At 38.4% G+C, this 14,651-nt stretch overlaps 1 protein-coding gene across 1 annotated transcript; it reads left to right on the top strand.

Annotated features, from left to right (window-relative positions):
* The first annotated feature begins 8,186 nt into the window (after positions 1-8,186).
* LOC132061566 (uncharacterized) lies at positions 8,187-8,789 on the top strand. Its single transcript, XM_059454351.1, has one exon. The coding sequence runs from the start codon at positions 8,187-8,189 to the stop codon at positions 8,787-8,789; it is 603 nt and encodes a 200-aa protein (XP_059310334.1).
* The last annotated feature ends 5,862 nt before the right edge of the window (positions 8,790-14,651 follow it).

The raw sequence follows: 14,651 nt of genomic DNA, 5'->3' as shown, positions 1-14,651 counted from the left end.
GGGTTCGGACATTGTCTTTCTTTATTTAGTTTTGCATCTCGAGGTGTCTTTGAGGGCCTCCTCGACAAGTATGTTACGTATTTCAGACTCATGTTAGAGGTTTCATAGACAAGACAAGTGTCATGTTAGACTTCCAGAGTTGGTTAGCCGGTTTGGCTCATTTACGATATTGTCCGCATTCATGACTTAACCAAGTACTTATGTTTAATATTATGACTTACTATGTTTTACAAAAGCTCATCATGCATTTCACGTTATATTTTTGCTCATGTATGCCTCATGATGATTCAGCAAGCCATGTGGTTCGCTCGATCACATGCAGTCAGGCACCGAGTGCCGTGTTACACCTAGGCCATGGTTCTGTTATATCTCGTACTTTTGTACGTTGGGTTATTCGTAAGTTAATCGACATAAGTTCAAGGACAAGATTATTTTTTAGATATGAGACAAGGACTTTTTAACCCCAATTTTAATATTGCACGGTTTGCTAGTTAATTACTATTAGTATGGAAATATTAGTGGGGATTAATGATTAATTAATCTAATTAGACCACTAAGTGGGCCCCACTAAGACATGGCTGATTAGGATTGGTGCAAGCCAAAGTGGGGCACGTGTCTTAAGGGCTGGCTGTATATATATTCTAGTTGATGACTCATTAGTACACATAATCATCTTCACAAAAAATCATTTGAAGCAAGGATCATAAACAGCCATGGCTGCCAAGCTCACGGCCAAGCTTAAGGTTTTAAAAGGAAGAAAATTCTAATTCCCTAAGGTGTTCTAAACGTCCCAAAGGAGGCAGCAACGTTAAAATTTAAATTGAGAAAGAAGAAGTGGTGCAATTGGTGCAAGTGATTGTAGGATCTGTCCTAACTAATTTAAGGTAAAGATTTCTTCTCCTTTATGGTGTAATTGGAATTAAAATCAAATGTTATAGTTGAGAGGATTAACTCGTATTAAGCGGAATTGGATGCAAGGAACTGTATATGCTAATGTTAAGGTTCTGTTTGGCCGTATTGGAGTTGTTTAAATTTAATAATGGTGGATTAGGTTTGATGGGTGTTGTTGTTATTGTTGTCATTGATTATGTGTTAAAAGTAGAGGAATCTTGATATTTAAAGCTGTAGTTGTTTATATGAAATTGTTGAGATATGAATTGGATTTTAATTTGTGGAATTATGAGGAGAGTTATGGTGTTATGTTCTTATGGATTAGATGTTCATGAGGTTTTTGGGCATTGTTGTATTGCATTTAGGGGTTGTTCTTGTTGAGTTGAAGGATTAAAAGTGTGGTTATGAATATGTATTTGTGTTGTTGTAGTTGATGGGCTGTTTGGGGCATGTTATTGTTAGGTCATTTTTGATGATGTATTTGTTGACACCCAATTTTGTCCCTCCTTTATTCCAATTTATTTCCTCGGGCTTCTAAATCTATTGACGAGCGAAACACTTTATTTTCACTATTATTTGCTACTACTATTAATATCATTACTTTCATTTTCACTGTTTTACTGTCAACATTACTAGCATTACTTTATCACAATTTTTAATGGCTTGTCATCATTTTATTTTCAGACTTTGTGTCCTTTATTTTCTACATATTAATCACTAATATTGTACTAGTTATTAGATTAGAAGTCCAAAAATAATTTAAATAAAGGTATAAAGGCCATATTTTTCGGGCCAATCTTTAAGCCCAAATCAATTCATTACCCACTACCCAATTCATCCAAACAGTCCAGCCCATTCTTTCTATTTGACCCGGCCCAACATTTCTCTTGTTCACCCCTTCAACCACGCCGCTCCCTCTCTTCTTCATCTTTCTCCCCATTTTTAGAAAAACCTAATCCCCCTTTAGCCATGGCAGTTTTGCCTACCCCATTTCCACACAAGAAACATCCTCTATCTGCTCTACCTACGTTTGCTCTGTCATGGACAGAGAAAGATCTTCCCTTTCCTCGCTTCAAACACGACGAATCTTCCAAAATCAAGAATGGTCAAGCTATTTTCGACAATACCGAATCAAATCACGTGACCATCTGCTCAACGTTCAGATTTGAACGGTCTATTTGACTCGATTCAAATCATATACCACAACAAACCCCGCCCAAAAGAGTGACCAAAACCCTAGTTTTTCATCTACTATAAAGGGGGCTTTAAACCCTCAGCCAAAAAAAGGAGGGATTGGGGGGGATTTTTTTTTTGGCGGAGGATACAAAAAAAATAGTCTCACTTTGTTTCTGGATAACGATCTAAAAACACAAAACATTTTCACTCTCTTTGACTCCATTATTGTTTGAATCCGAGTATTGCAAGCTCGGGGATATTGACATTCGAGGACAGATTCGCGACCATCGACACCCTGTTCACTGCACCCGAGACAGGTCGGTGCAACCCTCCCCTTCTTCCATTTTTCGATTCAATTCTGATTGGCGTTTGTAACTCTTTGCTCGCATGTGTGATTTTTCATGTTTAACGTTGTTCTCTAATGTCCTATGTGTGTGTTGCATGCTCTGTGTTCATATGTTTATTCCGTAGAGTTTGGTTTAATATGCGGTAGTCTAAAATGGTATTTCTTGTGGTTAAATTTCCACTTAGATGAAAACGGAAATCCAGCGTTTTTCGGCTAAAACATGATTAAGCTAAATGTTAATAGTGGAGACATGGATTAAAACATTTTTTTTTATGTGATCAAACAGTACTTTGTTTTGTCACTATAAGCGGTGTTGGAACAGACTCATGTCGTCAAACTGTGGAAGTAAGGAATTTGTGTTCCGAGAATTTTACGTTATCACCAAAATGTGACTTCTGTGTTTAGGTAGTTTGGGTTTTACCCTTTATCCAAACATGAGTGATCATACGCCTAACTTGAAAATAGAGGACCGGTTTGATTCGATCCGTTCAGCGTACGTCTGTTGGAACTGCGAATGCCCATTAAATTGAACATGAATGTTATTTTATTCTTTTAAGTCGAAGCCATAAGTTTCTGTTTGTTGAATGGAATTTGTGTCAAAATCCATTGTTCTGTCTGTGCCGGAATAAATAAAGAAATGGTTTTAATCCATTGTATCTTTCCTTGTTTTCATCATCTGTCTACAAACTCTGGTTTCTCTATGGATAGTTGAGCCAAGATTTAGCCTGTGAAGGTCCTGTACGATTAAAATACATGCCTACAATTGTCTAAGTGTGATTCTTATGTCTGCAGTATCTGACCATGTTATTTAAGGCTTATGACAAGCTTGCTTGCATTATATACTTACTAGTATTATTTGCGTGTCGAATTTTGAGGACTTGAACCTATCATTGTATATGATCTTTTTCTCATCTTCATCAGTGCTAAATATGCATACATCTTGTTCCATTAACCAATTTCTTGGCTGCTAAACTTATAAATGATCTTGCGGAAAATGCTATGCAAATATGCTACATGTGTCTCACCTAGAATGAAGTCAAGAATCCTAGTATACCATGTTCAACCTCCTCAAAGCAGACCTAAGTTTTTAGTTATTATAGGCAATCCCCTGTACTAATTCTGCTGCTACTTCTATTAGTTAATAGCATAAAGCGTAGTCTAGTTTTCAAAAAAAAAAAAAAAAAAAATTAAAACGATTTCCAAAAAGGCATAAAGTACGTATTCTTTGTTTGTTCGTGTTCGCATTGTCTTCCTTGGATTTATATGTTGCTGGAATTGAATGATGATGTTGCTCCCTTTGTTTACTCATTTTTTTTATGAAAAGAATCATGCCATTGTTCTAACCTTCATCACCCCATCGTGTCGTTGTTCATTAAGTCATTCGGATCTGTTTTGGTTAAGATTTGCATAATTGAGATTAGTAGTGTTTTTCATGATGCAATAAGAATTGTAGATTTAACATTGCGAGTTTTGTTTGATAAATTCAATTATTTCTCTTTCACTCTCAAGGTCCCTTATTCCTTTTGGCTGCTACTTTGTTGTTGGGTTTGTGAGCCACATTTGATAAAATAGTTACTGCTGAACTTTGGGGGTAAACAGCCGCATTTTGGCCACTACTTTTAGCTAGCTGTTGTTGCCACTTTTGGGCTGCTGCTATACTGCAAACAGCTACTGCGTTTGTGTGGTAATCCAATGCCTATGTTGAGAAGAAATGTGGTTATACTTGGCCGCTATGCGGATGTTACACTCGATAAAATAGTTGATGTTTTGCTGCTACTTAGCTGTGCTAATTGCTGCATTTGGAATTACACTAGTGGTCGCTGTGTATTGTTTACTGCCCATTTCTTCATATGTCACTTAGTTTTGGCTGCAAGTTCTTATATTTCGGGCTGAATATGTCTTTTGCACATGTTAATCATCTTTAAGTTTATGTATATCATAGAAATTATACCGCCGCACTAATTCCTTTTCTTTTCCTTTTTGCATGACCACCGCATACGAGCCCGAGGGACTCGCTTTTTCCCATATTCGGTGTTGGGCTAAAAGCCCAACGCAATCCATCTTCGCTATCCGCTTCGCCTCGGCAGTAGCCTAAAATCACGGGCAAGCCCAACAAGAATGGACCGTTAGCAGTTCCAGAAAATGGGCTGAGCCCATTTAATTTTACTTGATTCTTATTTCGTGCATTTTAGTTATATTGTGCAACTAACATTTTTTATTTATTTTGGTTTTCTTAGCTAGAATGAACCTTAGTAGAATTAGTGGGTTAGTGTTAGTATAATGGGTGGTTAGTCTAGAAGAGAAACAAATAATTAATTCCATAAATTTCATTTTTTTTCTTTTATATTAAGTTATTTATAATACTCCTAATAGTTATCTTTTAGAACAATTGATTTTTTTTAAAATAGCGTACAATATATCTTTAGGTTAAAAGAATTATGATTCATTCTTGTTATCGTAGGAATTTAAAGTCATTAATACACAAGTATGAACTATCTTATAGACGAATTTTTCAAAGGTATTCGACGATACATATTTTTAGCCAAACCTAGTTGGTAGAAAAAAAAAAAAAAAGAAACTCATGTCTTTTGTATCATATTTATAAAGCTAGATTTTGCTTGCATTATCAATACAATTTTATTCAGAGTTCAGATTCGCTAAACCTATTGCCTATATGCAAACCATTACATTTTCAAAATCGCTTTCAGTAATACTTAAAGTCTTCTTTCATACAAATTATTATATTCCACAAATCTTATTTTTAAGAACATTATTACATTTTTCTTTAAAACTTTGTCTGTTTTCCCAAACATTTAAAATGTTATATTTACACTTAGCCTTAATTAACTAACATAAGTTCGGTCGGTTAACCATTGTTAATGGAACTTAGAGGATGCCTAATACCTTCCCTCTAGATTAGTTGAACCCTTACCTAGAATTTTGGTTTCGTAGAAATTAAAATAAAAATCAACTTTAGATAATTACTTTAATTAACCTTAGGTGCCCTAATTCACCATAAATAATTAGGTGGCGACTCCCTAACTTTAATTAACTCCGGAATTACCGGGATGTTATAAACTATTTTGACTCCGGTTAAAATAGGGTATAACAGTATTATGGCTATAAATCATTAGGAATAACTTAATTATGTCATGGTTGTTATGTTGATTGTTGTTGAATGTTGCAACGTGCGGACTGATTTGGAGTGTTGTGCGTGCGGTGCGGGCTGTTTCGAGGTGTTCTTGGACCTTGTTTTGGCTAGTTCTTGATGTAGTAACTTGGACGTGTCGTTGTTGATGTTATTCTGGTTGCTATTATAGTTGGCTCGAATGTGAGGGAAGTGAACAATATAGGGGAAATGCCACCCAATTTTCTAGAAAGGAGCTACTAACTTTGAAATACGTTTTAAGACTTTCCGTAGCTTAACCATAGTTCTTAACGTCTTAATATAGGTTGAGGTACATCGGGCAGCGTATACATATCGAGTCACGGATTAAGCGTCAAACGTATGTAAAGCTATCCCTTCTTTCTTTTTGGCATGGTCTATATAAAATAAACAGACGACGAACGTATAAACTCCAAAGAAGCTCCTATTCTTAGAGATACTAGAATGGCTAATGTTCTTGATTTCCGAAAAGCTATTTTATTACGTCCCGATACGTGTTCTGTGATTCCGAAGTCCTATTTGATATAATCCATAGTGACATTCGAGGGTACTTGACATATCGTTGTCCTTGATTCTCAAGTGTTAGTTCATTCTAATTATTCTATTGAGTCTCGTATGATGATTTAGTTCGCATACGTGGTTGCCTCATGATATTCTGCTCGTGCGTGCCGTTAATATATCATTCACCGAGTCTCGGGTCGGGTATGTATTCGTGCACGGTTCATTGCATTGTTCACCGAGTCCCTCACTAGAGGGCCGGGTACGGTATATATATATATATATATATGATGATATGATTATGACACCGAGACTTTCACTAGAAGGCCGGGTATGGTATACATGTATATGACTTCATTCACCGAGTCCCATAATGGGCCGGGTATGGTATATGATATAGATATGCATGATTCTCATCTCGTAAGGCACAGGTGCATTGGTATCTTTGATTATCATACTTGCCTCCTGTAATCTTTTATTCAATCATGATTTTCTTTATTGTATTTCATGCTTTATATACTCGAGACATTCCTCGCATCGACCCCTTTCTTCGGGGGGCGCGTCTTCATGCCCGCAGAGTACGTACACTCGGTTGGTGATCCTCCGCCAGACTTCGCTCACATGTCGGAGAGCTCAATTGTTCCCGACCTAGATTATTTTGGTAAGATCTTTTGATGTAGACTTATGCATATCAAGGGGTACGGTGGGGCCCTGTCCCGTCATATTTCACTTTGATACTCTTAGAGGTCTGTAGACATGTGTGGGTTGTGTGTAGGTTTTGGTCAGCTATGTCGATATGGTTCGTTTTGAGTATTTCCGTATATAGTGGCAGCCTTGTCGACTTACGTATTATGTTATGTGTTGGTTAGCTGTGACTCCTCAGGAGACAGGATTATGATGATATGTGGCGTTATGAATCTTTAGTTGCTTTTACAAGTTTCCATACTATCCTTAGTTTCAGTCTGACTATATCTAACAGGTTCGTCTATGAGTGTCCAGCTCGGGGACTAGTCATGGCCCATCGGGTTGGGTCGTGACAGGTTCGAGGCGTGACAAAGCTTGGTATCAGATCCTAGGTTCAGGTGTCTTTAGGAAGTCTATGAAACCGCGTCCAGTGGGGTTACTTTTATATGTGTAAGGGCCCTATACATATAAATAATTGACCACCAAGATATTTAGGATTGTCTCACTTCTTTCATACTCTAGATCGTGCAGTTAGAGCAGTGCTTTCAAGATGCCTTTCTAATTTGTGCGTGTACGTATTTTTAGAAAATGCCTGTGAAGAGGAAATACACCAGAAAGGCCATAGCCACCAGCTAGGGGGATACTGCAGAAGCAACTCGCAAAGAGACCGTTCCGACTCAGACAGCAGCCCCAACCGCTCCTACAATTACACCTCCTAGTGATTCGAATGGGGATGTTAGGAGTGCTATCAACATGCTCACACAGCTGGTAGCAGCTCAGGCCCAACGTCAGGAATCTGGGTCAAGTTCATGAAATAATGGAGAGTCTTCTAAGACTAAGGATTTCTCGTAATGAATCCCCCAGTCTTCACGGGGACAAAGAAAGACGAAGACCCTTAGGACTACATTGATGCTCTTCAGAAAATCTTCAGGATTATGACAATTACAAAAACTGAAGCAGCTACTATTGGAGCTCATCAGCTGTAGAACATTGCTAACACTTAGTATGAATCTTGGGAGTTATCCCGAGGTAAGGATGCACCTGATGTTACATGAGATGAATTTACAAGTGCCTTCCACTTCATGCCAATAGAGGTCAGAGAAGCTAAAGCAGAGCAATTCTTGAAACTTAAGCAGAATGGCAGGTCAGTCCAGGATTACTATTTGGAATTTGTCAGTCTGGCTAAACATGCTCCGCATATGCTACCAGACATGAAGGCACGAGTGAGGAGGTTTGTTGGTGGTCTTGATTCCCACCAGATGACGGGCCCAATATCCGGCTGCATTAATGGGGGGATGACTATCTCCAAAATGGTTGCTTTCGTACAAGGGAACGAGACAAGGCTGAAGGAGGAGGAAGCCTTACAGAAAGAGAAAGACAAGGAGTTCAACAAGAGGGTCAAGTCTACCGGATAGTTCAGCGGTCATGGAAACAGAAAGTTCTTTAAGAACGAGGACAAACAGATTCGCTCCGTCCACGAAGAACCCCACCCCCAAGTTCCGTAATGATAAAAAGCAGAATTTCAGGCCATCAAGTTCTTACTCTCAGGATAGTATGGGTCAGTTGAATTATACTAATCCGATATGCAGTAAGTGTGGTAAGAAACACCCAGGTGAGTGTCGTATAGGTATGGATATTTGCTATGGTTGTGGCCAGAGGGGCCATTTTCAGAGAGATTGTCCGTCAGCTAGGCAAAGTACTGGAGGTAACGTTGCGCAGTCCATAAATTCAGCAGCTCCTCGTCACAATCAGGCCCAGCAGGGGCGTGGAAAGGCAAGGTCCGCCAATACAGGCGGTAGTCAGAACCGCTTGTATGCATTGACGGGTCGTCAGGATACAGAGGCTAGAGCAGATGTTGTCACATGTACACTCACAATTTTCACTTTTGAAGTATATTCCCTTAGTGACCCAGGATCCACCTTATCTTATGTAATCCCTTTTGTTACTAAAAAGTTTGATATTGAACCAGAAAAATTGCATGAACCCTTTGAGGTGTCCACCCCAAGCTGGGGAACCGCCTATAGCTAGACGTATTTATAGAGAGGTCGCCTGGCCTTTAGTCCATCATCGAGAACCATAAATTTCGACTTAGCAGCAGTTAGAGACGGTAGACTTTGGCGGTGATCACGGGTATGGACCGGTTAGCTTCATGTTATGCCACATGTTGTAGAATTAAAGTTGTAAGATTCGAGTTTCCTAACGAGCCACTACCGAACGGGGCGGCAATCCGCAAGAAAGCCTGGCAGATTTATTTCTTACCTAAAAGTCAGAAAAATAATTTCCAAAGGTTATATCTACCACCTAGTTCAAGTCAAGGATTTAAATACCCAGACTCCAACTCTTCAGTCCGTCCCAGTTGTAAATGAATTTCCAGAGGTCTTTCCCGAAGATCTTCCAGGAGTCCCTCCCGACAGTGGAGATTGAATTTGGAATTGACTACTTCCCGATACTCGACTGATATCTATTACGCCATACGTAACGGCTCCAGCAGAGCAAGCAGTTAAAATCCTGCTGAAAGATCTTCTTGACAAGGATTTATTAGGTCCAAGAGTTTCACCTCGGGCGCACTACTTTATTTGTCCGAAAGAAGGATAGTTCCTTACGTACGTGTATAGACTACCGTCACCGAACAAGGTCACCATTAAGAACAGGTACCCTCTTCCTAAAATAGATGACTTATTTGACCAACGTCAGGGCGCCCAATATTATTCCAAGATTGACCTCAGATCCAACTATCATCAGTTAAAGGTTAAGGAAGCCGATATTCAAGAACGCTTTTAACCCGTTACGGCCGTTTGAATTTCTTGTTATGTCATTTGGGTCGACAAATGTGCTACCGTTTTCACGGATCTTATGAACAGGGTCTTCAAGCCTTATCTCGACGTATTCGTCATCGTCTTCATTGATGATATTTTGGTATATTCCCGTAACGAGGCCGATCACGCGAACATCTCGAATAGTGTCGTTGACTCTTAAAGATCGCGAACTTTTTACAAAATTCTCAAAGTGCGGTGAGTTTTGGCATAAGTCGGGCGTTCTTAAAGCTATGTGATCTCGGTTAGAGCGTGTTAAAGTTGATTCTCAAAAGATGACGCCATATGAGTCGTCCCGTGGGCGGGCATAAACACCGAAAACCGAAAACCGACCGAACCGAATTAGTTCTGCTTTTTTTCGGTTTCGGTTTTTTTCGGTTTTTCGGTTCGCTTTCGATTTTTTTTTAAAAATAAACAATTCGGTGTTCGGTTCGGTTTTCGGTTCCGGTTCATCGGTATTCGGTTAAACCGAAAATTTAATAAATAATTTTTACTCCCCTCACATAGAAATCACTTAGCTGGTAACTGCTGGTTAGCCCACTCCACTTTGAGTCTTTCTTAGGCCCACTTTGGCACTTTGTGAACTATCTATCCAAATTAGTATTACTAAGCCCATCCAGCTATCTATCCAAGTCCAATTCGTCTCCAAGACTTCAACAACCAGTGAACCAACAGATCAACCATTCATTCATTCAACCCTAACGCTTCCTCCTCTCATCTCCTCTCCTCCTCACGCCTAACCTAACAGTCCGACTCGTCACTCCTCACAGTCCTCACACGATCCACACTGCTCTGTCCAACGGCGGCGGGAGCGGGAGTTCTCACTTCTCAAGCACCTGCTGTGCTCACACCAAGGTAATTTCATTTTCTCCTTATAATTTCTTTGTTTGATTGTTCTTTCCTTTTCATAAGTTTGAACCTTAATTTCTTTTTTCACCGAACCCTAGCTAGTTTTGGATAAAGAATCACTGAATTTGTAAGTATTGGGTTGGATTTGTTTTAAATTCTTTCCTTTTCGCAAAGTTTAAATCTTTATTTTGGGTGTTAAATTTTCTTAAATTATCAGTGGGTATCTTTAGAATTGTAAAGAAAAGAAGAAGATAACATCTGATAGTTTTGGAGAAATCTGGGCAAGAATTATTTATACTGTAATTGCTAGATTTTCTTTGGTGCATAACCAAAAGATATTTGTCGCTTCTTTGTTGGCTTTTGTCGAGTGTTTTTGAATCGCTCTACCGCTATGTAGTTCTCATTTTTTTCTTTGAAACTGGTAATTGTTGCTATAGAGCTTCTATCTTATAGTTTCTCTTTTTAATTTTTCATAGATGGCGAATGAAACTAGACTAAGTGCGGCTAGTTCAACCGATAGCGTACCTAATACGTACGATGATAGAATGACATCACAAGTCACTTGACACCTGCATCTGTGTAACAAAGAAAAGAAAAGAAATAAGTTCTAGGTCACGAAGCTTGGGATCATTTTGATAAGGTCGTTGAATGGTATCGTAAAAGCGAGGTGTAGACATTGTAAAAATCTTTATGCCGCTAATACAACTATAAACGGGACAATCTGGATCGAGACAACATATAAATTTGAGGTGCCCAAGATATAAAGCCAAGATTGAAACTTGCACTCGAAAAAGATAAATTTTGCATCTAAGGGTGAGCCGCTTTGGGAATTTGATCAACAATTAATTAGGAGGGCTTTAGTTGAGATGATAATTACGGATGAACTACCATTTAGCTTTGTAGAAAAGGAAGGCTTCGTAAAGTTTATGAACGTAGCCCAACCTTTATTTCAAGTTCCTTCCGTAGAACAATAAAGAGATTGTACATGAACTTTACGGTGAGTTGAGACTCAGATTTGGAAGAAGAATTTTAGGAAGAAATCAAAATTCCATGCTTTACTATCGACACACGGACATCATTGCAAAGAATTAATTATAAGGTGGTTTCGATCGCTCACTATATTGATAAAGATTGGATGTTGCATAAAAAAATACTCAATTTTTGCCCTATCACTAGTCATAAGGGTGAGCATGGCGCAGGCTATTAGTAATTGTTTGCTTTATCGAACTGATAAGGTTTTTTCTCACATCGTTGGATAATGCTTCTTCCAACGATGTTAAGCTTAGAGAATTGTCTAAATGCTTAAATACGCTGGGAACTAATATAATGGATGGTAAACATCTTCACGTGAGATGTATGGCACACATACTTAATCTAATTGTGCATGAAGGTTTGAAGGAAATCGATGCTTCTTCGTCAAACGTGTTAGGCAACGGCGAGGTATGTTAGATCATCTTCGTTATAAGTCACTTTAAGAAATGTCGCGAAGTTGGTGGATTGTTCGAAACATTAGAGCTAGATGTGCCTACTAGGCGGAATTCCACCTACTTGATGTTGGATACCGCACAAAACTTCGAGAAGGCCTTTGATAGGTTTGATCTTTTTGATGAGAATTTTAATAATTATCTTTCTACCATGCTCAAGACGGAAGGTCACAGGTCCTCTTCAATCCGATTTATTGGGGTGAATGTAAGGAATGTGATAAAGTTTCTTGAAAGATTTCACGAGCTCACCGTAGAAGGTTTCTGTGTTCACATTATGTTACTTCTAATGTTCATTTTGAGGATATATGTGAGTTTGATGTATATTTGAAAGTGTGTTTATATGGCGAAGATCTTAATTTCGAGTAAAACGGCCGAGCGGATGAGAGAAAAAAGTTTAAAAAGTATCGGGGCATCCCGAAAAGATGAACAAAATGATTTTTATCGTCGTCGGGATCCTCGTAATAAAGCCTGTATGTTAGCTTGGGGCTTGAAGAGCTATTTGGGAGGAAGAGAAAGAAAGTAAGGGCGAGTGTATGATTATATGAAATCTTTCGTCAGAGAGTATCTCAAAAATTATTCAAGAGAATTTCATCATAAATCATCTCCATCCGCATCTTCTTCATCTCAATGTCATCCGATGTATCTTCTAGTTCGACGACACTCTTCGAGAGCAAAAGCTTTGAGAACTAAGCTTACCTGAAGAAACAAAATAAGATTCTCGTCAAGGGGGTGCTAAATCGGAGTCGATAAATACATTAGTGAAGAACAAGAGCTCCCAAGATGAACGTGTTGAGTTTAAGGTTTTTAGATCGGAAAATAAACGCTCCTAGATTTCCGTGCTTTCGGAGTTGGCTCGGACGTGTTGGCTATTCCGGTTTCTGTGGCATCGGAATGTGCATTTAGTACCGGCGGACGTATTCTTGATCCATTTAGAAGCTCATTAATCTCCTAAATGTGTGCAATCTCTCTTATTTGTGCCAAGATTGGCTTAGGAAGAGACTAAACCCGTTAGTGTGGAAGAAAGTTTGGAGTATCTTGAGCAACTTGAACTTGGTAAGGTTTTATATTTTTTTGTGTTTTTTAGTGCAAAAATCATATACTTATTTATGTTGTATGACATATTTGATTAAATTTCTTTAGAGATAGCAAATAGTGGAAGAGATCCTGTACTGTTGATGTTTGATTTAGGGGAGTTTGATTGCAATTTGCTACTAGTGGTAAGTTTAATATTTTATTTTGTATTTCTATTCTTTTATCTTGAAAGTTATATTCTAACTTTTGGTTTTGTCTTATTTTTTTATTATGTTCAAGTTCAACAATGCCTCCTAATGCTCGCTCACATGTTTGGGAATATTTCACAGTAGTTCAACACAATGGTTAAAGGGCGTAAATTAAGGTGCTTGACATGTGGTATGATACTTAAATATAATTCAAGAGTGAACGGGCACATGTTCCTTGATGAAACATATTGGGAAATGTCTTCGAGGAACAAGAGAGGCAAAATTCGCCTTCAAATTTGAGCTGGTTTTGAATTTGGTGAATTTGGACCGAATCGTGATCGCTAGTGTCGTGTTAAGACAATGGATTTAAGACTTAGTTTGTGACAAATTTTAATTTTTTTGTATTGAGCTAAATTTTAAGACATTTGGTTGTTTATTTATGTTGTTCGCGCTTGTCACGTCGTTTTTAAGCTTATGTTATATTGTTATTCGTGTTGCTTGTTTTTGCCTTGTGCGTTGTTTTCACGATGTCGTCGGCTATTGTTATTGTTTTAAGTTGAAGGCTTTAAGCCTAGTGGTTTAGTTTGCTATCATTGCCGTCGCTATCATCGATTTTCAGGCCAATTCGTCAGCGCCATCGATTTTCGTGGTCATTGCCATCGTTTTTTGTATTGGTGTGCGTCTGCCGCTTATCACGTCAATGCCATCGATTTTTCATTTTTGTATCTCTGCCATCGATTTTTGTGCCAACTTGGTCGGGCTGCCATCGATTTTCTAAAGCGGGTCATGGTCTTACTCTGGGCCGTCGCTAGCTGGCTACGGATTTTCGTGCCAATTGATAAACGGGCCGCGTTCGTGTCTTACTTGGCCGCCGCTTAGCCCCTCACGATTTTTGTGCCAATTGATAAACGGAGACCGATTGTTCCAAGCATAAGGAAAAATGCATAGCATACGCAAAGTTGTTGTATACAGTTAAGCGGTAAATGCAAGCACCCACTCATGTTTGATTTACAATAGAAGAATATGGAGTAGGCAAATATAAATACAAATTATGCTGAGCCCCCGGAAAATAGACTCGCATCAAACAACACATTTATCAACAGGAGTGTACCATAGATGTTGTAAATGAACTAGCAAATGAAAAGGATTCAATATCAAGTAAAATTAGATATCCACTAATGATTCGAGACCTTAAATTCTTTTGGAAAACATCAAACTCATCCAAAGCTTACATTTATATATATATATATATATATATATATATATATATATATATATATATATATAGCACAAATCGAGGGTATTGCGTAAAGAATGTGGTAGACGACTACGTAGACTAACAAAGTAAAAACTTATTTGGCACTCCCAATTTAGAAAACGAAAGAGTTCAATCTCACTCAACCGAATGACAACCTACTATGAATGCCAAAATTCATGTTAGGTAGTTGCTTTTTCCGTGTCTACCGTAATCACTTAACAAAAACAAGGCATTTAGCCCCAAAAAAAAAAAGTGAACCCTTTTCA

Source organism: Lycium ferocissimum, chromosome 1 (assembly GCF_029784015.1).
Source record: "Lycium ferocissimum isolate CSIRO_LF1 chromosome 1, AGI_CSIRO_Lferr_CH_V1, whole genome shotgun sequence".
Classification (NCBI taxonomy): Eukaryota; Viridiplantae; Streptophyta; class Magnoliopsida; order Solanales; family Solanaceae; genus Lycium; species Lycium ferocissimum.
Note: the sequence above shows the minus strand (reverse complement) of the source record. Positions and strands in the feature narration are given on the sequence as shown.

Excerpts from the sequence above, each read along its gene's own strand:
- LOC132061566 (XM_059454351.1), top strand. The coding sequence starts at position 8,187 with ATGGAAACAGAAAGTTCTTTAAGAACGAGGACAAACAGATTCGCTCCG.